Below are 25,499 nucleotides of genomic sequence, written 5' to 3'. Positions count from 1 at the left end.
TTACTTACCTTGCAGGTCAGCTGTTGAGTTCGGGAGTGAGAGCTGGGACCTTAGAATCAGCGCGGGAATTTTGAAAAAGCGCGGGGGCTGCGAGGCAGAGGGGACCATTTAAAAGGTCGCTGTCTGTGGTGAGGTGAGTACAGATTAACTTACTTACCTTGCAGGTCAGCTGTTGAGTTCGGGAGTGAGAGCTGGGACCTTAGAATCAGCGCGGGAATTTTGAATAAGCGCGGGGGCTGCGAGGCAGAGGGGACCATTTAAAAGGTCGCTGTCTGTGGTGAGGTGAGTACAGATTAACTTACTTACCTTGCAGGTCAGCTGTTGAGTTCGGGAGTGAGAGCTGGGACCTTAGAATCAGCGCGGGAATTTTGAATAAGCGCGGGGGCTGCGAGGCAGAGGGGACCATTTAAAAGGTCGCTGTCTGTGGTGAGGTGAGTACAGATTAACTTACTTACCTTGCAGGTCAGCTGTTGAGTTCGGGAGTGAGAGCTGGGACCTTAGAATCAGCGCGGGAATTTTGAATAAGCGCGGGGGCTGCGAGGCAGAGGGGACCATTTAAAAGGTCGCTGACTGTGGTGAGGTGAGTACAGATTAACAACTTGCTTACCTTGCAGGCCAAGTCGATTTCAGCAGGAGCGGAGCAGGCTAGTCCATTTCAGCGGGGGCAGTGCGGAAGTGATTTCTGGGAGGTAAGTTTCTCCTTTAAATAAATTTTTTAAAAAATTCTAGTGTTTAAGGTGGGAACAGGAAGTCGACCCGCGGACTTCTGGGAAGACCCTCACCAATAGATTCTGGTGGAGAGGAAACCCGAGACACTACACGTGTAGTGTCTCCCACCCGCCCTCCTCCTCTAACCTAATAATAAAACCCTTTGGTGTGAGGTAAGTACCATATTTTATTATTGTTATTAATAATATTTTTTTTTATATATAAATTTTTTTTAATTTAGTTGTTAGCCAGGTCTTGGTAGAAAGTTAGAGGAATGGCAGGGAAGGGAGTTCAATGTTCCTCCTGCAGGATGTTTGAGGTGAGGGATGCCGTTAGTGTCCCTGCTGATTTTACCTGCAGGAAGTGCTGCCATCTCCAGCTCCTCCAAGACCGAGTTAGGGAACTGGAGCTGGAGTTGGAAGAACTTCGGATCATTCGGGAGGCAGAGGGGGTCATAGATAGCAGCTTCAGGGAATTAGTTACACCAAAGATTGGAGATAGATGGGTAACTGTAAGAGGGACGGGGAAAAAACAGTCAGTGCAGGGATCCCCTGCGGTCGTTCCCCTGAGAAACAAGTATACCGCTTTGGATACTTGTGGGGGGGGGGGACTTACCAGGGGTAAGCCATGGGGTACGGACCTCTGGCACAGAGTCTGTCCCTGTTGCTCAGAAGGGAAGGGGGGAGAGGAGCAGAGCATTAGTAATTGGGGACTCTATAGTCAGGGGCACAGATAGGAGATTTTGTGGGAGCGTGAGAGACTCACGTTTGGTATGTTGCCTCCCAGGTGCAAGGGTACGTGATGTCTCGGATCGTGTTTTCCGGGTCCTTAAGGGGGAGGGGGAGCAGCCCCAAGTCGTGGTCCACATTGGCACTAACGACATAGGTAGGAAAGGGGATAAGGATGTCAGGCAGGCTTTCAGGGAGCTAGGATGGAAGCTCAGAACTAGAACAAACAGAGTTGTTATCTCTGGGTTGTTGCCCGTGCCACGTGATAGTGAGATGAGGAATAGGGAGAGAGAGCAATTAAACACGTGGCTACAGGGATGGTGCAGGCGGGAGGGATTCCGATTTATGGATAACTGGGGCTCTTTCTGGGGAAGGTGGGACCTCTACAGACAGGATGGTCTACATCTGAACCTGCGGGGCACAAATATCCTGGGGGGGAGATTTGTTAGTGCTCTTTGGGGGGGTTTAAACTAATGCAGCAGGGGCATGGGAACGTGGATTGTAGTTTTAGGGTAAGGGAGAATGAGAGTATAGAGGTCAGGAGCTCAGATTTGACGTCGCAGGAGGGGGCCAGTGTTCAGGTAGGTGGTTTGAAGTGTGTCTACTTCAATGCCAGGAGTATACGAAATAAGGTAGGGGAACTGGCAGCATGGGTTGGTACCTGGGACTTCGATGTTGTGGCCATTTCGGAGACATGGATAGAGCAGGGACAGGAATGGATGTTGCAGGTTCCGGGGTTTAGGTGTTTTAGTAAGCTCAGAGAAGGAGGCAAAAGAGGGGGAGGTGTGGCGCTGCTAGTCAAGAGCAGTATTACGGTGGCGGAGAGGATGCTAGATGGGGACTCATCTTCCGAGGTAGTATGGGCTGAGGTTAGAAACAGGAAAGGAGAGGTCACCCTGTTGGGAGTTTTCTATAGGCCTCCAAATAGTTCTAGGGATGTAGAGGAAAGGATGTCGAGGATGATCCTGGATAAGAGCGAAAGTAATAGGGTAGTTATTATGGGAGACTTTAACTTTCCAAATATTGACTGGAAAAGATATAGTTCGAGTACATTAGATGGGTCGTTTTTTGTACAGTGTGTGCAGGAGGGTTTCCTGACACAGTTTGTTGACAGGCCAACAAGAGGCGAGGCCACATTGGATTTGGTTTTGGGTAATGAACCAGGCCAGGTGTTGGATTTGGAGGTAGGTGAGCACTTTGGGGACAGTGACCACAATTCGTTGACGTTTACGTTAAGGATGGAAAGGGATAAGTATACACCGCAGGGCAAGAGTTATAGCTGGGGGAAGGGAAATTATGATGCCATTAGACGTGACTTGGGGGGGATAAGGTGGAGAAGTAGGCTGCAAGTTTTGGACACACTGGATAAGTGGAGCTTGTTCAAGGATCAGCTACTGCGTGTTCTTGATAAGTATGTACCGGTCAGGCAGGGAGGAAGGTGCCGAGCGAGGGAACCGTGGTTTACCAAAGAAGTGGAATCTCTTGTTAATAGGAAGAAGGAGGCCTATGTGAAGATGAGGTGTGAAGTTTCAGTTGGGGCGATGGATAGTTACAAGGTAGCGAGGAAGGATCTAAAGAGAGAGCTAAGATGAGCAAGGAGGGGACATGAGAAGTATTTGGCAGGAAGGATCAAGGAAAACCCAAAAGCTTTCTATAGGTATGTCAGGAATAAGCGAATGACTAGGGACAGAGTAGGACCAGTCAAGGACAGGGATGGGAAGTTGTGTGTAGAGTCTGAAGAGATAGGCGAGATACTAAATGAATATTTTTCGTCAAGTATTCACTCAGGAAAAAGATAATGTTGTGGAGGAGAATGCTGAGCTCCAGGTAAATAGATTAGATGGCATTGAGGTACGTAGGGAAGAGGTGTTGGCAATTCTGGACAGGCTGAAAATAGATAAGTCCCCGGGACCTGATGGGATTTATCCTAGGATTCTCTGGGAGGCCAGGGAAGAGATTGCTGGACCATTGGCTTTGATTTTTATGTCATCATTGGATACAGGAATAGTGCCAGAGGACTGGAGGATAGCAAATGTGGTCCCTTTGTTCAAAAAGGGGAGCAGAGACAACCCCGGCAACTATAGACCGGTGAGCCTCACGTCTGTAGTGGGTAAAGTCTTGGAGGGGATTATAAGAGACAAGATTTATAATCATCTAGATAGGAATAATATGATCAGGGATAGTCAGCATGGCTTTGTGAAGGGTAGGTCATGCCTCACAAACCTTATCGAGTTCTTTGAGAAGGTGACTGAACAGGTAGACGAGGGTAGAGCAGTTGATGTGGTGTATATGGATTTCAGCAAAGCGTTTGATAAGGTTCCCCACGGTAGGCTATTGCAGAAAATATGGAGGCTGGGGATTGAGGGTGATTTAGAGATGTGGATCAGAAATTGGCTAGCTGAAAGAAGACAGAGGGTGGTGGTTGATGGGAAATGTTCAGAATGGAGTTCTGTCACAAGTGGAGTACCACAAGGATCTGTTCTGGGGCCGTTGCTGTTTGTCATTTTTATCAATGACCTAGAGGAAGGCGCAGAAGGGTGGGTGAGTAAATTTGCAGACGATACTAAAGTCGGTGGTGTTGTCGATAGTGTGGAAGGAAGTAGCAGGTTACAGAGGGATATAGATAAGCTGCAGTGCTGGGCTGAGAGGTGGCAAATGGAGTTTAATGTAGAGAAGTGTGAGGTGATTCACTTTGGAAGGAAAAACAGGAATGTGGAATATTTGGCTAATGGAAAAGTTCTTGAAAGTGTGGATGAGCAGAGGGATCTAGGTGTCCATGTACATAGATCCCTGAAAGTTGCCACCCAGGTTGATAGGGTGGTGAAGAAGGCCTATGGAGTGTTGGCCTTTATTGGTAGAGGGATTGAGTTCCGGAGTCAGGAGGTCATGTTGCAGCTGTACAGAACTCTGGTACGGCCGCATTTGGAGTATTGCGTACAGTTCTGGTCACCGCATTATAGGAAGGACGTGGAGGCTTTGGAACGGGTGCAGAGGAGATTTACCAGGATGTTGCCTGGTATGGAGGGAAAATCTTATGAGGAAAGGCTGATGGACTTGAGGTTGTTTTCGTTAGAGAGAAGAAGGTTAAGAGGAGACTTAATAGAGGCATACAAAATGATCAGAGGGATAGATAGGGTGGACAGTGAGAGCCTTCTCCCGCGGATGGAAATGGCTAGCACGAGGGGACATAGCCTTAAACTGAGGGGTAATAGATATAGGACAGAGGTCAGGGGTAGGTTCTTTGCGCAAAGAGTAGTGAGGCCGTGGAATGCCCTACCTGCTACAGTAGTGAACTCGCCAACATTGAGGGCATTTAAAAGTTTACTGGATAAACATATGGATGATAATGGTATAGTGTCGGTTCGATGGCTTTTGTTTCGGTGCAACATCGTGGGCCGAAGGGCCTGTACTGCGCTGTATTGTTCTATGTTCTATGTTAAGAGACATTGCAATTAGTTGTCTCATTTATGTTAAGTATCCATTAATTAACACTGATATGTAAAGGGGCTTCAGGTGGCCTCTTTCAGGTGATGTATAGTGAGAGTTTTGTGCAAAGGCTGTTGGAAGGAAATAAATGTGTGTTTGTGAAAAAGGAACAGAACTTTAGACTCTTCATATCACAGTAACTAAAACGTCTAACGATTGGTAGCAGAGGATGGTTTTATAATTTTCCTTTTGGGGAACAATGGTAAATGTTGCCCGCTTGTGTGGGAAACAAAGAAAATAAGGAGAGTGGTAAAAAGCACTGGCTGCTGAGATGTTAAGCCTTGTAGAGGCGGTGGATATGGCCTTTAATATAAGTATGATATTGACAGAAATTTTGGGATTAGGGGATTTGGGTAATATACCTATTGACTGTCACATTGACAATAAATCTGTGGGAAAATGTGCACTCTACAAAAAGTGTCAATGAAAAGAGGTTACGGATAGACATCGCAAGTTTGAAGCAGATGTTGGACAGAGGGGAAATAACAAAAATTAAATGGGTCGACAGGAGCTATCAACTATCAGACTGTTTTACGAAAAGAGGGGCGAGTTCACAGAAGCCTTTGGATATTGTTAATGAAGGGCACTTGTTTCTGTGATTGATTTTTTTTCTTTCTCATCCACACAAAAAAAAGGGGAGAAATCATGTGTGTGTTTTTGAGTTTCTTGAAATTTTGTTTTCACCTAATTATTTTTTTTCTCCAAGGAAGGAGAGACTGTTAAGTAATGGGTTAAGAGACATTGCAATTAGTTGTCTCATTTATGTTAAGTATCCATTAATTGACACTGATATGAAAAGGGGTTTCAGGTGGCCTCTGTCAGGTGATGTATAGAGTTTTGTGCAAAGGCTGTTGGAAGGAAATAAATGTGTTTGTGAAAAAGGAACAGAACTTCAGACTCTTCCTATCACAGCAACTAAAACGTCTAACATTGCAAAGTGAAGGGGCACATTTCAGATGGGGATAAGGATTTTTTTTTTCTCTTGAGGGTTGCAAGACAGGGGGTGGCACAGTGCTTAGCACTACTGCCTCACAGCACCAGGGACACGGGTTCAATTCCAACCCTGACTGTGGAGTTTGCACTTTCTCCCCGTGTCTGTGTGGGTTTTCTCCGGGTACTCCATTTCCGCCCGCAGTTCAAAGATGTGCAGGTCAGGTTGAATCAGTTAAGATTGTATTCGCTGCAGTTCAGAAGAATGAGAGGGGATCTCACAGAAACCTATAAAATGTCGGTCTTCAGGTGATGCTGTGGTTAGCACTGCTGCCTCATGTTGCCGAGGGCCCAGGTTTGATCCCGGCCCTTGGTTACTGTCTGTGTGGAGTTTGCTCCCACAAATCCAAAGATGTGCAGGGTAGGTAGATTGGCCATGCTAAAGTTGCCCCTTAACTGCAAAACAAGAATTGGGCACTCTTAAATTTATGTTTAAAAAAAAACAGGGCGAGACAGAGTAGAGTCAGGACGGATGTTCTCGATAGTGGGTGTGTTCAGAAATAGGGGTCACAGTCTGAGGATACAGGGGAGAACATTTAGTACAGAGATGAGGAGAAATTTCTTCACCCAGAGAGTGGTGAGCCTGTGGAATTTGTTGCCACAGGAACTAATTAAGGCCAAAACATTGCATGTTTTCAAGAAGCAGTTAGATACAGCACTGAGGGTGAAGGGGCCAAAGGATATGGAGGGAAAGCGGGATTAGGGTATTGAGCCGAATCAGCTCTGATCGTAATGAATGGTGGAGCAGGCTCGAAGGGCCAAATGGTCCCCTCCTGCTCCTATTTTCTATGTTGCTCCATATCTATGCATGTAAATGGTCCAGGAGGTATGAGGGAGAATGTTTTTACACAGCCAGTGGCAATGACCTTCAACTTGCTGCCTATGATGGAGTTTAGAAATACACAATAACTGATTTTTTAATTTTTAATTGGAAAGAAACCTGAGAGAAATAAAGCTGTGAGGATACAGAGACAGAGCAGGAGAATGACTCTGACTGGATTGCTCCAGATAATAATAATCTTTATTAGTGTCACAAGTCAGCTTACATTAACACTGCAATTAAGTTATTGTGAAAATCTCCAAGTCACCTCACTCCGGCGACTGTTCGGGTACACTGAGCGAGAATTCAGAATGTCCAATTCACCTAACAAGCATGGCTTTCGGGACTTGTGGGAGGAAACCGCAGCACCTGGAGGAAACCCACGCAGGTACGGGGCGAACGTGCACACACCGCACAGACACTGACCCAAGCCGGGAATCGAACCCGGGTCCTTGGCGATGTGAAGCAACAGTGCTAACCACCGTGCCGATTAGGGAGCTAGCATGGACTCAATGGACCGAATGCCCTTCTCTGCCCATAATTTTTAAAAATCAATTTTGAGTACCCAATTCATTTTTCCATTGAGGCGAAATTTAGCATGTCAATCACCTAGCCAGCACATCTTTGGGCTGAGGGGGCGAAACCCACACAAACACCGGACGAATGTGCAAACTCCACATGGGCAGTGACGCCGAGCCAGGATCGAACCTGGGACCTCGGCGCTGTGAGGCATCAATGCTACTCACTGCGCCACCGTGCTGCCAGCTGACATTTTTGTCTAATCTCGCCTTATAATTTAACCCCGAGGGGTTCAGATATCACTCAGGTCAGTCTGTGCTACACTCCCTCTGAGGCCATTCTATTCTTCCTCAGGTTTGTTGCCCAGAACTAAACACCAGGTTTGGCCGAACGAGGGTTTTGTGAATCTCTGGGCTTTTCCAGCCACACTGAGACCTGAAATCTTCCGTCACAGACAGAACAGACAAACCTTTTACCTTCCACACCCAGATACTGCTGAAATTCAGTTTCTGGTGAATTGAGTGGCTCTGTCAGATCGCAATGTGACATAAGAACATAAGACCATAAGACATAGGAGCGGAAGTAAGGCCATTCGGCCCATCGAGTCCACTCCACTATTCAATCAAGGCTGATTTCAACTCCATTTACCCGCTCTCTCTCCATAGCCCTTAATTCCTCGAGAAATCAAGAATTTATCAACTTCTGTCTTCAAGACACTCAACGTCCCGGCCTCCACCGCCCTCTGTGGCAATGAATTCCACAGACCCACCACTCTCTGGCTGAAGAAATTTCTCCTCATCTCTGTTCTAAAGTGACTCCCTTTTATTCTAAGGCTGTGCCCCCGGGTCCTAGTCTCCCCTGCTAATGGAAACAACTTCCCTACATCCACCCTATCGAAGCCATTCATTATCTTGTAAGTTTCTATTAGATCTCCCCTCAACCTCCTAAACTCCAATGAATATAATCCCAGGATCCTCAGACGTTCATCGTATGTTAGGCCTACCATTCCTGGGATCATCCGTGTGAATCTCCGCTGGACCCGCTCCAGTGCCAGTATGTCTTTCCTGAGGTGTGGGGCCCAAAATTGCTCACAGTATTCTAAATGGGGCCTAACTAATGCTTTATAAAGCTTCAGAAGTACTTCCCTGCTTTTATATGCCAAGCCTCTTGAGATGAATGACAACATTGCATTTGCTTTCTTAATTACGGACTCAACCTGCAAGTTTACCTTTAGAGAATCCTGGACAAGGACTCCCAAGTCCCTTTGCACTTCAGCATTATGAATTTTGTCACCATTTAGAAAATAGTCCATGCCTCTATTCTTTTTTCTAAAGTGCAAGACCTCGCACTTGCCCACGTTGAATTTCATCAGCCATTTCTTGGACCACTTTCCTAAACTGTCTAAATCTTTCTGCAGCCTCCCCACCTCCTCCATACTACCTGCCCCTCCACCTATCTTTGTATCATCGGCAAACTTAGCCAGAATGCCCCCAGTCCCGTCATCTAGATCGTTAATATATAAAGAGAACAGCTGTGGCCCCAACACTGAAACCTGCGGGACACCACTCGTCACCGGTTGCCATTCCGAAAAAGAACCTTTTATCCCAGCTCTCTGCCTTCTGCCTGACAGCCAATCGTCAATCCATGTTAGTACCTTGCCTCCAATACCATGGGCCCTTATTTTGCTCAGCAGTCTCCCGTGACGCACCTTATCAAAGGCCTTTTGGAAGTCAAGATAGATAACATCCATTGGCTCTCCTTGGTCTAACCTATTTGTTATCTCTTCAAAGAACTCTACTGACAGGTTTGTCAGGCACGACCTCCCCTTACTAAATCCATGCTGACTTGTCCTAATCTGACCCTGCACTTCCAAGAATTTAGAAATCTCATCCTTAACAATGGATTCTAGAATCTTGCCAACAACTGAGGTTAGGCTAATTGGCCTATAATTTTCCATCTTTTTCCTTGTTCCCTTCTTGAACAGGGGGTTACAACAACAATTTTCCAATCCTCTGGGACTTTCTCTGACTCCAGTGACTTTTGAAAGATCATAACTAACGCCTCCACTATTTCTTCAGCTATCTCCTTTAGAACTCTAGGATGTAGTCCACCTGGGCCCGGAGATTTATCAATTTTTAGACCTCTTAGTTTCTCTAGCTCTTTCTCCTTTGTGATGGCTACCATATTCAACTCTGCCCCCTGACTCTCCAGAATTGTTGGGATATTACTCATGTCTTCTACTGTGAAGACTGACGCAAAGTACTTATTTAGTTCCTCAGCTATTTCCTGGTCTCCCATCACAAAATTACCAGCGTCATTTTGGAGCGGCCCAATGTCAACTTTTGACTCCTGTTTGTTTTTAATGTATTTAAAGAAACTTTTACTATCATTCCTAATGTTACTGGCTAGCCTACCTTCATATTTGATCCTCTCTATCCTCATTTCTCTCTTTGTTATCCTCGGTTTGTTTTTGAAGCCTTCCCAATCTTCTGACTTCCCACTACTCTTTGCCACATTATAGGCTTTCTCTTTTGCTTTGATGCATTCCCTATCTTCCTTTGTCAGCCATGGCTGCCTAATCCCCCCTCTGATAACCTTTCTTTTCTTTGGGATGAACCTCTGTACTGTGTCCTCAATTACTCCCAGAAACTCCTGCCATTGCTGTTCTACTGTCTTTCCCACTAGGCTCTGCTCCCAGTCGATTGTCAGTTCCTCCCTCATGCCCCTGTAGTTACCTTTATTTAACTAGGAACTAGGAGCAGGAGTAGGCCACCTGACCCCTCGAGCCTGCTCCGCCATTCAATGAGATCATGGCTGATCTACTGTGGACTCAGCTCCACTTTCCGGCCCGAACACCATAACCCTTAATCCCTTTATTCTTCAAAAAACCATCTATCTTTATCTTAAAAACATTTAATGAAGGAGCCTCTACTGCTTCACTGGGCAAAGAATTCCATAGATTCACAACCCTTTGGGTGGAGAAGTTCCTCCTAAACTCAGTCCTAAATCCACTTCCACTTATTTTGAGGCTATGCCCCCGAGTTCTGCTTTCACCCGCCAGTGGAAACAACCTGCCCGCATCTATCCTATCTATTCCCTTCATAATCTTATATGTTTCTATAAGATCCCCCTCATCCTTCTAAATTCCAATGAGTACAGTCCCAGTCTACTCAACCTCTCCTCGTAATCCAATCCCTTCAGCTCTGGGATTAACCTAGTGAATCTCCTCTGCACACCCTCCAGTGCCAGTACGTCCTTTCTCAGCTAAGGAGACCAAAACTGAACACAATACTCCACGTGTGGCCTCACTAACACCTTATACAATTGCAGCATAACCTCCCTAGTCATAAATTCCATCCCTTTAGCAATGAAGCACAAAATTCAATTTGCCTTCTTAATCACCTGTTGCACCTGTAAACCAACTTTTTGCGACTCATGCACTAGCACACCCAGGTCTCTCTGCACAGCAGCATGTTTTAATATTTTATCATAATAATAATAATCAATCATAATAATAATCCCTTTTGCTGTTATTCTTACCAAAATGGATAATCTCACATTTGCCAACATTGTATTCCATCTGCCAGACCCTAGCCCATTCACTTAGCCTATCCAAATCCCTCTGCAGACTTCCAGTATCCTCTGCACTTTTTGCTTTACCACTTATCTTAGTGTCGTCTGCAAACTTGGACACATTGCCCTTGGTCCCCAACTCCAAATCATCTATGTAAATTGTGAACAGTTGTGGGCCCAACACTGATCCCTGAGGGACACCACTAGCTACTGATTGCCAACCAGAGAAACACCCATTAATCCCCACTCTTTGCTTTCTATTAATTAACCAATCCTCTATCCATGCTACTACTTTCCCCTTAATGCCATGCATCTTTATCTTATGCAGTCCCTTTTGTGTGGCACCTTGTCAAAGGCTTTCTGGAAATCCAGATATACCACACCCATTGGCTCCCCGTTATCTACCGCACTGTTAATGTCCTCAAAAAATTCCACTAAATTAGTTAGGCACGACCTGCCCTTTATGAACCCATGCAGCGTCTGCCCAATGGGACAATTTCCATCCAGATGCCTCGCTATTTCTTCCTTGATGATAGATTCCAGCATCTTCCCTACTACCGAAGTTAAGCTCACTGGCCTATAATTACCCCCTTTCTGCCTACCTCCTTTTTTAAACAGTGGTATCACGTTTGCTAATTTCCAATCCGCCGGGACCACCCCAGAGTCTAGTGAATTTTGGTAAATTAGCACTAGTGCACTTGCAATTTTCCTAGCCATCTCTTTTAGCACTCTGGGATGCATTCCATCAGGTCCAGGAGACTTGTCTACCTTTAGCCCCATTAGCTTGTCCATCACTACCTCCTTGGTGATAACAATCCTCTCAAGTTCCTCACCTGTCATAGCCTCATTTCCATCAGTCACTGGCATATTATTTGTGTCTTCCACTGTGAAGACCGACCCAAAAAACCTGGGCGCGATTCTCCACTCCCACGCCGAAGTGGCCGCGCCATCGGGAACGCCGTCGAGGTTCACAACGGCGCGGACCGGCTCCGATCCCGGGCCCGAAAAAGGGCTAGGATCAGGGCTGCGAGAACCTCGGGCGGGCCTTCCGCGAAGGCCCCGTCGTCACCGTGCGACGCCCGAATGACGCACCGCTGCGTCATAAATTGTGCGAACCGCGCACAGAGGACCCGGAGGAGAATTCAGGAGATGGCTGAGCCCCGAAGAGCCGCACCGAGGTTCCGGGATACGGACCTGGACACCGTGGTGGATGAGGTGGAGTGGAGAAGGGACACCCTCTGCCCAAGATGTGGGCATCGCCAGCCATCCAGCGCGGTGAGGCGCGGCTGGCGGGAGGTGGGCACTGCAGTCAGTGCTGTGGGGCAGACCCCCCGGACGGGGGAGCAGTGCCGCAAGAAGCTGCACGACCTCACCCGGGCTGCCAGGGTAAGTGCCATGAGGGTCCCCCCCCCCCCCGGCATGGGGGGTGGGGTGGGGATGGGGGGGAAGTGGGGTTGGGGTCGGCGGGGGGGGGGGGGGGGGGGGGGTCGGGGCGTTGGGAGTGTTGGGGGGGACTGGGGCATCAGGGGCGATGTGGGGGGGGTTTGGGGGGGGGTGTCCAACTATCTACTCGACCCACATGAACCCCGGGACTCCCCTGGAGCGAACCCATGGCTTGCTGTCTCCTGAACCAGCAACAATGTTGTCAATATCTGCATGCCCTGATGATACCCGCCTAATGGTGATGCTTTATCCAACCCCCCCCCCCCCCCCCCCCCCCGGGACAAGACAGCACATAACCAGCGGGAGCGCATGAGAACCGGAGGGGGTTCTCCGGTCCTGCACCCCCTAACCATTCACGAGCAGAGGGCCCTGGACCTCGTTGGGGGATCCGCCACCCGGAAGATCGCGCCATGCCAGGTCGGAGGCGCAGAAGCAAGTGAGAGAACCCTGCATGTCCTCTCCACCCCCAACCCGTCATCGCCCCCCTCACACTCTGGCCACTGCACCCCAGATCCCATCCCCCCTCACACTCTGGCCACTGCACCCCAGATCCCATCACCCCCTCACACTCTGGCCACTGCACCCCAGATCCCATCCCCCCTCACTGTGCACCCACCACCACCATACACCCGGGCCACCGTGTCTAACGAACCCCAAATCTTTTATGTTCCCCAGGGCCATCGTCCGAACCTTCAGGGACGTCTCGCCCAGGAAGCAGCGCAACGCCACCCACCGCAACGGCACCCAGGGACGCACGCCAGAGGTTGACAGTTGGTCGGACAGGAGGGCAGACCTCACAGTCTGGGACACAGGACCGGGACGCTGAGACCTCCGGGACAGACATTAGTCAGGGGCACAGGGTGGACAGTAATGCCGAAGCGCACATCACGGCCACACACCCGCTGGATCGAACTGGAGGTCAAGACGACATGGCCCGCATGGAGCTTGCGCCGGGCCATGAGGGGGAACAATACAGACCAGACTTCTTGACGGATGATGACCTCGAGCTTGCGGCACTGCTGTCTCCCACGCCGTTCACCATCACAGAGACACTCACCTCGGTTGGGCAGATAAGTGATGAGGCTCCCGGGTCACGGTCTGGTGCGCACCCCACAGCCGAGCCGGTACAGCAGGTGGAGTTTGGAGCAGCCGAGGGGCTGGACGGTCGGAGGGCAGCCCAGGCCCAGCAACCAGCTGCCACCCAGACGGTTCCCGGGTTCCTGGATGTAATTGACCCACCCGGACAACCAATGCGTATGGACACCCAGGGACTGAGTAACGGGATGAAGGCCATCTTCCAGGACCTGCACACGCAGCTGGAGGAGTCTATCCGCGTCCAGGAGCAGGGAGTGGTGCCGCTCATCGCAGCCACCCAGGCCGACACTGCACGGGTGGCGTCCGCGGTGGAGGCAATGGGTCATAGATCATAGAATTTACAGTGCAGAAGGAGGCCATTTGGCCCATCGAGTCTGCACCGGCTCTTTGAAAGAGCACCCTACCAAAGCCCGCACCACCACCCTATCCCCATAACCCAGTAACCCAACCCAACACTAAGGGCAATTTTGGACACTAAGGGCAATTTAGCATGGCCAATCCACCTAACCTGCACATCTTTGGACTGTGGGAGGAAACCGGAGCACCCGGAGGAAACCCACGCACACACAGGGAGAACGTGCAGACTCCGCACAGGCAGTGACCCAAGCTGCGAATCGAACCTGGGACCCTGGAGCTGTGAAGCAATTGTGCTAACCACTATGCTACCGTGCTGCCCCACGGTGAAGGGGTTTTGGCCATGGGTCAGGTTCTGCAAGGCGTTGGGCTTCACGTGCACGCGTCATCCATGGCCCAGGAGCGGGCTGCCCTCTCACAGGTAGCCATGCGCCAGAGCCAACACGACATTGCCACCGCTCTCCGGGCCCTGGCTGAGTCTCACCATGCCATGGCCCGGTCCCAGCAAGCGATGGCTCAGTCCCAGCAGTCAGTCGTGGAGAGCATAGACCGCCTGGCACACGTGATGGATGGCGTAGCGCACTCACAGGTCGAGATAGCACAGAGCTTGGCAGGAATGTGGCACTCCCTGGGTCCCGTCTCGGCGAACATTCGGACCGTGGTCAATACCGCTGCAGGCCTCCAGGACTGGCAGCGCCAGGTGTCGGGGGTGCGACGGGGCATGTCTCCGAGCGCATCTCCGTCCCACAGTGAGGCCCGGGGGCCACCGGGCTCCCCGAGAGAGGAGGAGGTTCTGGGGCCCGTCCCGGTAGCTCCACCAAGGGACGTCCCGGTACACTCGGCCTCCCCCCGTTCCGTCCCTGGCGCATCTGGTGGGGAGCGGGCAGGTCAGGGTGGCAACACGCCATCCAGCACGCCCGCAGAGCAGCCTGGCCCATCGAAGCCGGGCCGCCCCACGTGTGCCGAAGGGGAGCCATGTCGAAGGGCGTGATTCACAGCAGTCCACCTCCACTCCTGCTGTACCATCTGGGAACACACCTAGATGTAGTGGTAGGGCCCGTAAGGCAAAGTCGTTAGGCACATAAGAAGTTGGCACGGGTGCAGGGCACAGTCTAGTTGTAGTGGGTAGGGCACCTATGTTCACCACACGAATAAACGCACTGTTAAATTTGACTTGTAAGGACTGTGTGCTATGTCCGGTGCTCGGGGGCTCGCGAGGGTGCCCGATTGGCGTTGTGGTATATGAGCCGTTCAAAGTCTGTTCCGGATGTGATGACCCTTCCCCCCCCCCCCCCCCCCCATAATCGGACACTGTTGTCCTCGGTACACCAACGCCAGCCACCCCACACGGGCATGTGGTGAAATATCCGTCAGAAAGGCTGTGTCCACCGGAGTGCATGGTTCAGCTAAAGCCATGAGTCAGACCTCGGCTGGCGAATCTGAGCTCACAGCTCATCGCAGAGCGGGCTGTCATCATTCAACATGGCAGTGATCACACCCGCTTACACAATCATCACTGTTGTGCAATCCCGTAGTGCCGCAGAGGTAAGGTGATGTGGAATTGTTGCCGTGAACGCGGTGCGGGGGTGCGGGGGGTTGGTGTGTGGTGCCAGTGTGCAGGACTGACGGTGCAAGTGGCAGTGTTCAGCGAATCCCACCCCCACAGTGCGTGAACCGTGCGGCCACCAACGTGTCACGTGCCCGCTGTCCCCGGCGGTGCCGTCGCGCAGCCTCCTGGGCGTAACGAGGAGCCTGCGTCCTGCGCCCCTCCCCCCACCCTGATGCGTCCCATCATCCTCATCCTCCGCATCCTCCTCTTCCCCATCCCCCTCGTTTGCGTTGGCTCCGGTGCCGTTGGGTCTTCCCTCCGGCTCCTCCACCAGGTCATCTGCCCTCTGCTTGGCAATGTTGTGCAGCGCACAGCAGACCACAACTATGCGACCGACACTGTCGGGCTGGTACTGCAGGGCCCCTCCTTATCGGTCCAGGCATCTGAAGTGCATCTTCAGCAGCCCGAAGCACCGCTCCACCACACCCCTGGTTGCTGCATGTGCCTCGTTGTATAGGCTCTCCGCGTTGGTGTGAGGCCTCCGTATTGGCGTCAGCAGCCATGACCTCAATGGATAGCCCTTGTCGCCCAGCAACCAGCCCTTCAGCCGGGGGGGGCATTAATCGAACATTGCGGGGATGAACGACTGTTCTAGAATATAGGTGTCATGCACACTGCCGGGATACTTTGCACACACGTGCATGATCTTCATGTGGGGGTCGCACACCACCTGAATGTTCATGGAGTACGCGCCCTTCCTGTTCATGAACACGTCCCTGCTGTCTGCAGGCGGGTGCATGGGGACGTGCACACCATCGATGACACCCTGGACCATCGGTATCCCGGCCACCTTGGCGAATCCACGTGCCCGTGCTTCCTGCTGTGCTCGGTCCTCGGGGAATTGAACGTACCTGTCCGCGATGGCGTACAAGGCGTCGGTGACGGCCCTGATGCACCTGTGGACCGATGCCTGTGAGATCGCGGATAGGTCCCCGCTCGGCGCCTGGAAGGAACCGGTAGCGTAAATGTTTAGGGCCACCGTCACCTTGACGGAGACTGGTATCGCGTGTCCTCCTCCCATTCCACGTGGTGCGAGGTGCGCCACGAGCTGGCATATATGTGCGACCGTCTCCCTGCTGAACCGTAGTCTCCTCCTGCATGTGATGTCCGTTAGGGCCTCGAACGACATTCTGTCACGGTACACCCTAGGCCTTGCTGGATGCCTGTGGCGCCCTGGCACCACCATCAGTGGATCCTCGTGCTCCACCTGCTCCTCCTCCTCCTTCCCCCCAAGCACTTCCTCTGCATTCCTCGCCGTCTGGCGGTCAATGTTCCCCTCGGCATCCCCCTGTACATTCGGGTCCTGAGCGCCTGCGGCCTGCGCATCGACGACGGGCCCCTCCGCGGCCATCCCCTCTGCTGCACCGGCGACCGCTGCATCTGCAGCCACTGTGGGCCGTCCGACTCTATGCTGCCGGATGGCAAACTCCAGAACTGCGGCTCCAACCACGGCAGTGAACATCGCTGTCTGGTTGGCATACATGGTGACCTGCAGTAGGGGATACTCTCCCTTATTTCCTTAGATATCCACGGTCGATTTTCCCTCTTTTTACCGTCCTTTCTTTTTGTTGGTATAAACCTTTGCTGAGCACTGTGAAAAATCACTTGGAATGTTCTCCAGTGGTCCTCAACTGTTTCACCATAAAGTCTTTACTCCCAGTCTACCTTAGCTAGTTCTTCTCTCATCCCATTGTAATTTCCTTTGTTTAAGCACAAAACACTCATGCTTGATTTTACCTTCTCACCCTCCATCTGTATTTTAAATTCCACCATATTGTGATCGCTCCTTCCGAGAGGATCCCTAACTATGAGATCCTGAATCAATCCTGTCTCATTACCCAGGACCAGATCTAGGACCGCTTGTTCCCTCGTAGGTTCCATTACATACTGTTCTAGGAAACTATTGCGGATACATTCTATAAACGCCTCCTCAAGGTTGCCTTGACCGACCTGATTAAACCAATCGACATGTAGATTAAAATCTCCCATGATAACTGCTGTACCATTTCTACATGCATCAGTTATTTCTTTGTTTATTGCCTGCCCCACCACCCGCTGCACACTGACCCTCTTGTCATCAGCAGTCCCTCGATTTGAGGGTGGTGTCTACTCAGGGTTGTGAGTTTTTATCCTGGGTCTTCATGTGACTGAACAGAGCCGCAGAGCTTTGGACACATGGGACAGAATATCTAATAAGACAGTGAAATCCGGAGACCAGGATTGGCTTCCTATTCTTTCCATCCCTATCACCGCTTTGCATCATCAATAAGACAATGGGACTTAAAGACTAATCCAGTTTGATGGACAAGTTCTCTCCAATCTAAACAATGGGGAACAAGCTCCTCCCACTCATTGAAACATCGCCCCGACAAAGATGACAAATGCGCATGCGCCCTGATGCACATCTAATAAAGGTGGCGGCCGTTAACCCGAGCTGAACATGAAGAGCTGCAGCTCCGCTCGGTACAAACGGGGTCCCGGAAACTCTTTTCCGAGGATTGCAAATGTAGCCACTTAAAATGGCCAACTCCCGATTCAAAATGGCGAACGGCAAAGGCTGATGGGAAAGTCAGCCAACAAGACAAAAACCAGCAGCTGCAGGTTGGCTGTGTATTTACCTCTGGAAGGGCCAGACAATATCGATCCCAGCACCATCAGCATAACAAAACAACAGCCATCTGCATACTAATGAGCAATCCCCGGGAACAATAAGCAACATTTAGACACAAAGCAAAACCAGACTCTTCGGCGCCAGCAGAAGCCTACACAAAAGGAGGTGAACAAGCACCTCAAGACCGCCCATAGATCAGGGAACCGTTCCAGCATTGGAGAAAATCGAACCAAGCGATTGGGACAAAGTCCAATCACTTGGGACCAGGTACAGGGTCCGCCCCGAAAGACGGGAAGCCCCTGGGGACTATAAGAATTGAGCCCCAAGTTCAAATCGCTCTCTTCTTCTCCACCTCTTCGTCCTGCCCGGGTCACCCAGCAACAACGAAGCAACATTGATCGTGACCGGTGCAGTGACTCCAGTAAAGATCAAACTCGTAAGTCTTAATTCAACGCTCGCTACGAGATAGGCGCTCCTAGCTACCAATCTGTACCAACTTCGAATCTCGCAGGCTCAGAACCCGAACGAAAGGCCTTTTGTTTCCCTGACCTGGTGGGCCAGTCCAAAGTTAAGTATAGGCCTGTTAGTTGTAGAAGTAGCTTAGACGTAGAATTTTGTGCACGAGTAGCGATTACTGTGTATAATAAATGTGCTTTGATTTAAACCTTACTAATCGGTGTATTGGATTATTGATCATTACTCGGACTTGAACCTCGTGGCGGTATCATAAAGATACCTGGAGACTCGAGAGCAAAGGTGATAAAACAGAGCAATTGAACTAAAGCAAAGTTAGCAACACTGTAAAGCCGCTGAGGGTGATAGTGGCTGTAGTGGGCCATGTGTCTTTTTGAAACAGGGTGGAGGAATTTATTGTGGTGCGGGACCCTCCTGTGTCCCAGAGAAATTCGATGGGCTGTCCCTGAATTTTTGCTGCAACTATCGGTCATCCGGACCTATCCCAAAGGGTGTCACAGACCCAACTGGGGGAGCCCGTACACCGTCAGTCCATTCCGGTCAAGTCCGTCTGATCTGAACGGGTGCTAACGCTATGAATGGGCTCTGTCTTTTTCTTACTCAGAGTGCCCGTCTGCTGGGCTCTTTGTGGCTTTTTTGGGGCTTTGCACTCTCTTGTGAAGTGTCCCAACTGTCCGCAGTTGTAACACTCCTGGGACTTGGGTGGGGGGGCTGTTCTTTCCCTCATTTACCCATGCGGGGTTGTGGTGTGTTGTAACTGCCTGTATATCTGCGGCGGCCTGCTTTTCCTCGGGATTCTTGACTGCGGGTTTACTCTGTATAGATTGCTCCCAAGCGCGGGACAATCTTTTCACTACCCACTTCTCGTTATGGGCCTCCTCTGAGGGATCATAACTCATGCAAGCTTTCTGTCCTGTTTCTGTGGCATGGGAGATAAGGGTGCGGGTCCATTTGGCCATGTTGTCAGGGGACAGATGGGCACGGTCTAAGTCTCCAAAGACTGCTGCAAAGTGAATCCACAGGCGTCCAGCAAACGCTGTGGGGTGCTCGGATTTCTTTTGCCTACATTTGTTGAGGCCATCTACGGGGTCACTCCGGTTATACCCGATCGGGTTATGCATTTCTGCAAGGGTGCCTCCTCCAACATTCAGTGGGTCGGGAAGGGCTGCTGCTACTGAAGGATCTAAACTTAAAACGGTGAGCTTTACATGCTCTCGCTCATCCAGGCCATACATGGTCGCCTGATGCTCGACTGTGGCAAAGAAATGGTTGGGGTCTGAGGTGGGGAGGAACGGTGTGATCTTATCGCACGCGTCCCGTAATTGGGTCACTGTTAAGGGGGTGTAGTATAGAAATTCCGTGTCGTCTACAATGGCTGTGCGGCGGGTGGTTACTGGGTTCATTGGAGCGTGAACTATCTGCTGTGTGGGGGGTTGGGGCGCTTTCCTCTTTTGTGGCTTTCCCTGCGCATATGTTCCCTGAACATATCTCTGCGTTGTTTCATTCAATTCTTCCCAATCAGGGCCGTCTTCCTGATCTAATTTGTCTCCAAAGATTTCCTGGAAACCTTTCTGAACTGAAAGCAGAGATTGCAGCTCTGCAATCTGCTTCCGGCACTTTGCGTCATCTAGCGAGCTTTGTCTTTGTTCTGTGGTGGCAGCATGGAGTGCTCTTAATGCTGCCTTGAGGTCACTACACTGTCTCTGTAATGTCTCTACCTGCTTTTCTGTTTCCTCACGTACACCTGATAGGCCTTTTCGTATTGAGACTGGAAGCTGCTTAAGTGCGCCAGACAAGACTGGTGAGCCCTTTTGGTGTCATCCACCTCTCCATCTTTTGCTGCCAACTTCCTTCTCAATTCCAAATTCTCCTTTTCGACCTCGCTTACATCGACCTTACTCATTCGATGTATGCCCTCAACTTCTTTCCGGAGCGTCCTAACGACTTCCTCTGTGCCTCTCAATTGTGCCAAACAGGACACAATTGCCATTGGCTTGCGAGCTTTCCCTAAGCTCCTTTTGTGGATCTCGCTCAGGTTCTCCCACCAAGTATGTCCTATACTCCCGGGGCCTGATTGCTCGTTGTCACAGAAATCATTCCAAAGGGGCCATCCTTTCCCTTTGAGATATTTCCTGATTTCTTCCTCCCAAATTGGACATTGTCCCACTCTACTGCTGCTGGTCGCTGCGACCTCAAATTCCTCGGGGTTCATTAGGCGCTGCATTGCCTGCATTGCCATCTTTCCTATCCGAATGCTGCTCTTCAAATTTTGTGACAGGGGTTTTAATCTGAATGCTGCTCTTCAAATTTGGGACGGGGTATTAAGGCGGTGCTGTAAATACTGGTACGGCTTTCGCTACTTTCCGAAATACAAACTTCCGACAGTTTTGTCGCAACAAAAAAATCTATCAGTTTTACCTTGTCGCCCTGTTAGTTACGCATGCATACACACACTTCCAAATTTATGAGTATTGATCAGAACTGCTTGAACACTTGTGGTTTTCTGTTTCCAATTGGATCTCTAATTCAAATTATGGGTTCTCCCGGAGTGGTTTTCCACTTTTAGATCGGGTCCCGCCAGGATGTCGCCAAATAATGTTGCTAACTTTGCCTTAGTTCAATTGCTCTGTTTTATTACCTTTGCTCTCGAGTCGCCGGGTATCTTTATGATACCGCCACGAGGTTCAAGTCCGAGTAATGATCAATAATCCAATACACCGATTAGTAAGGTTTAAATCAAAGCACATTTATTATACACAGTAATCGCTACTCATGCACAAATTCTACGTCTAAGCTACTTCTACAACTAACAGGCCTATACTTAACTTTGGACTGGTGCTGAGCCTGCGGGATTCGAAGTTGGTACAGATTGGTAGCTAGGAGCGCCTATCTCGTAGCGAGCGTCGAATTAAGACTTACGAGTTCGGTCTTTACTGGAGTCACTGCACCGGTCACGGTCAATGTTGGTTCGTTGTTGCTGGGTGACCCGGGCAGGAGGAAGAGCGTGAAGAGGTGGAGAAGAAGGGAGCGATTTGAACTTGGGACTCAATTTTTATAGTCCCAAGGGGCTTCCCGCCTTTCGCACGGACCCTGTACCTGGTCCCAAGTGATTGGACTTTGTCCCAATCGCTTGGTTCGATTTTCTCCAATGCTGGAACGGTTCCCTGATCGATGGGCGGTCTTGAGGTGCTCGTTCACCTCCTTTTGTGTAGGCGCCTGCTGGCGCCGAAGAGTCTGGTTCTGCTTTGTGTGTCTAAATGTTGCTTATTGTTCCCGGGGATTGCTCATTAGTATGCAGATGGCTGTTGTTTTGTTATGCTGATGGTTACTGGGATCGATATTGTCTGGCCTTTCCAGAGGTAAATACACAGCCAACCTGCAGCTGCTGGTTTTTGTCTTGTTAGCTGACTTTCCCATCAGCCTTTGCCGTTCGCCATTTTGAATCGGGTGTTAGCCATTTTAAGTGGCTACACAGCTTACAACAGCTTTACACAACATTTCCGCCCACTCCCGCGATCTCTCGCTCCCTCCATATTGTTAAACGCCTCTTACCAATTTCGGATCTGAAGAAGTCGCTCTGCTCCTTCGCCATTACCCACACTGCGCATGCTCCAATCACAGCGGGCCCCGTCCCTCATTCACTCCGATTACTGGAGGACCAGCCGCTCCAGGTCAGTCCTCCAGGACGGCGTCTCCTCTTCCTATTGATCCGGAACTTCCGTCAATCACCCGGGCATTGTGACGGTTCCAGATGGTGAGAGCGGCCACAGGCTCAGGCTGACTCGCTGACTGTCCAATAATAACAGTGAGAGTCTCAGTGGGACAATCAGACAATAATAGTGGAGATGGGGCCCAGAGGATAAACAGCAAAGGATTCACTCACTTTGAGAGTAACAAACACAGTGTATGTTCCAATAAGTCAGGCTGCAGTGTGTGAGTGAACACATCATTGGATCCAGTGTAGAATCATAGAATCACTACAGTGCTGAAGGAGGCCATTCGGCCCAGTGAATTGACACCAACCCTCTGAAAGATCACCCTACCTTGGCCAAACCCCCACCCCGTAACCACACACAGGGATAATTTAGCACAGCCAATCCACCTAATGTGCACATCATTGGACTGTGGGAGGAAATCTTTGCAGCCACGGGGAGAATGTGCAAACTCCACACAGACAGTGACCCAAGGTCGGAATCGAACCCAGGTACCTGCTGTTTGAGGCAACAGTGCTAACTACAGAGCCACACCCATAACTCTGTCATGATTAGACAATAACCTGCCTGTTATTCCAATTCTGATGTGTGTTACCCTGCTACTATTATCATTAGACATTAACCTGCCTGTGATTCCAATTCTGGTGTACGTTACTCTGTTACTGTTACCATTACACAATAATAGGAGGGCAAAATGCAAGGTAGCAATGATATTTTGAAGTTTCTGTATCACAATGAGTGTCACTGGGAGGTGTGTGATAAAATAGGAATGGAAACATCATGACAAAGGGTGGCACGGTAGCAGTGGTTAGCACTGCTGCCTCACGGTGCTGAGGACCCAGGTTCGGTCCCAGCCCCAGGTCACTGCCGTGTGGAGTTCGAACATTCTCCCCGTGTCTCTGTGGGTCTCACCCCCACAACCCAAAGATGTGCAGGCTAGGTGTATTGGCCACTCTTTTGAGTTCCACCAACAAAATAGAATAAAGGAAGCAAACTTAGGGACAAAGCAAAAAGGGCCGCTCCAGTTAGGGGCACTGCCCGAATGTAACAAAGATCAGCAGAAACTTAAAAACATCTGATGAGAGTGCAATTAAAGGGGTCAATAAAGCACGCCAACCCTTGCGGTGCCCAACGGGCATGGAAGGCTTTGATGGTGCCCATGGACACCACATGCTCCCTTTCTAGGGCACCCAGCTGCGAATGTAGCCCAGAAAAGGGGCAAAAAAGTCTGGTCGGATGACCCCCCAGGTCACCCGCTGCCTGGACCTATAAATGACGCACTTCACCAGGCCCAGAAGCAGGTTCACAAGGAGGTAAGTGGCGCTGGTTCGCGAGGTCTTCGGCCCAAGTAGGGCTCAGCTAAAACACAGTCCGTGCTCCCACCCTGGAACGATCACCCAATGGAATCCACCTCCTCCCTGCTGGTGTGTGGAGTCTTCAGGCCGGGAGGAGGCTCAGCAAACACACTGCCCACTCAATCACCCTGCCCCGGAACAAGCACATCGGATAGAATAAGGAAGGTTTTGTCCTTGCTGAAGGCAGATGTTATCAGTTGGGAAGACTGGGCCGGGCCCTCAACCCGGGAGGGGGCCAGCAAACAAGCAGTCCAAAGAGCTTTACTCCCACCTTGTTTTTGAAGTTGCCTCCTTGTTGTTGTCATTCTCTCCTCTCTCCTTCCTTCTCTCACCTTCTTTCCTCTCTCCCCTCTTCTTATTGCTCTTCCCTCTCCTTCCTCCAGGCAGCTCAGCAGCAACCAGCACTGGAAACAGGCAGCAAACTGAGCAACAGCAGCAGAGCGAGAGAGAGAACAGCAGCAACAGACAGAGAGAGAGAGCAGCAGCAGCGAGAGAGAGAGAGAGAACAACAGCAGCAACAGAGAGAGAGAGAGACAGCAGCAACAGCCACTCTCCATCGCAACAACCTCACAACACCAAAGTCTGCACTGGGAGTGCCAGCTTCGGATTGGCCATGCTAAATTGCCCCTTAATTGGAAACAAATAATTGGGGACTCTAAATTTATAAATAATAATAATACTCACCTCTGTCACAATTTTGGTGTTTTCAAGTTTAAAATCTCCTGCTGCAACCTTCGGCTGGAAAGATATCAGAAGCTTTGGAAGCAGCTGTAAAAGGAAATTACAATGGTCAGAAATGTTAGTCGAGGTTAGAAATTAAGATCAAACATTTATCTTGGTTTGAGTTTACTAGGTGTAAATCCTCCCCTAACCCCCGGTAAAAGGACTTTCCAAAATCCATCACTCTTCGAGTCCAGGATAGAAGTTCCAAACATTCTCTCCCCTTGTTGCCAGTCCTAGGATTATGTAATGTGGGTTATACTTGCTTTGGAGGCAGTTCAGTGAAGTTTCACTAGTCTGATTCCTGGGATGGGAGAGTTTGTTTTATGGAGCAAGATTGAGCCTGTTTGGTCTGTACCCGATGGAGTTTAGAAGAATGAGAGGTGATCTTATTGAAACATTCTGAGGGGTTTTGATGAAAGAATATTTTCCCACATGGGGATTCAAGAACTAAGGGGGACAGTTTAAAGATAAGAGTTCTCCAATTTGACACTGAGATTAGGAGAAATGTCTTCCCTCAGAGGGTCATCAGTCTGTGGATAAAAGCAAATTACTGCGGTTGCTAGAATCTGAAACAAAAACAGAAAATACTGGACAATCTCAGCAGGTCTGACAGTATCTGTGGAGAGAAAAGGGAGCTAACGTTGTGAGTCTGGATGACTATTTGTCAAAGCTGAGTTTGTGGAATTCTCTTTCCCAGAAAGCAGTGGCGTTGGGTCACTGAATATACTCAAAGCTGAGTTAGTCTTTTTTTATCTACTGGGGAGTCAAGTTTTGGGGGCAGACAGGAAAATGGAATTAATGACACATTCGGATCAGCGTTTATTGAATGGCAGAGCAGTGTCAATAGGCCGAATGGCCTACTCCTGCTGCTAATTCTGATGTTCTTCCGATTGCCACACATGCCAGTAGCACCTCCCCGCGCTCGGGGGGGGGGGGGGGGGGCTGTCAATCATCGAGACAATGATTTTCTCTCCTGGTCACCGGATCCTGAAGCACCGCCTCTGTGACGTCATCAAGATGGCCCCTCAGCCGCGCCGCTAAACAAAGATGGCGGCCGTGGAACTGGGCCTGATACCGGATAAAAGCTCCGCAGCTGCAAACGCTGGATTTACAGGGTCTTATTCTGGCCTTGTGACCAGTAGGGGGTGTTTATGAAGCCTCTACTCCCTCCCCACCCCAACTCCCGGCTCCATTCCTCCCTCCGCCTCACCGGCTCTCACCGCCCCAAACAGCCGCTCCCGCACTCGCAGACCTCCGAGCAAAGTGACACTGCGTATGCTCCAGATACAGCCCAACAT

General features: G+C 50.1%; 2 protein-coding genes across 2 annotated transcripts in view; both read right to left on the bottom strand.

The window, feature by feature from the left end:
* LOC140421707 (uncharacterized) overlaps nucleotides 1-22,624 on the bottom strand; it is a 29,281-nt gene extending 6,657 nt beyond the window's left edge. Inside the window, exon 1 of the mRNA XM_072506552.1 lies at nucleotides 21,963-22,624. The gene's annotated coding sequence lies outside the window, so the exon portion shown is untranslated. The remainder of the gene's footprint in view (nucleotides 1-21,962) is intronic.
* LOC140417886 (uncharacterized) overlaps nucleotides 1-25,499 on the bottom strand; it is a 63,996-nt gene extending 38,497 nt beyond the window's left edge. Inside the window, exons 1-2 of the mRNA XM_072501318.1 lie at nucleotides 25,422-25,499; nucleotides 24,163-24,246 (exon numbers count right to left, since the gene is read on the bottom strand). Coding sequence (XP_072357419.1) covers nucleotides 24,163-24,246; nucleotides 25,422-25,499 — 162 coding nt within the window. The remainder of the gene's footprint in view (nucleotides 1-24,162; nucleotides 24,247-25,421) is intronic.

Source organism: Scyliorhinus torazame, chromosome 5 (assembly GCF_047496885.1).
Source record: "Scyliorhinus torazame isolate Kashiwa2021f chromosome 5, sScyTor2.1, whole genome shotgun sequence".
In the NCBI taxonomy this organism is placed as follows: Eukaryota; Metazoa; Chordata; class Chondrichthyes; order Carcharhiniformes; family Scyliorhinidae; genus Scyliorhinus; species Scyliorhinus torazame.
The sequence above is the reverse complement of the archived record's forward strand: the minus strand, read 5'-3'. Positions and strand labels throughout refer to the sequence as shown.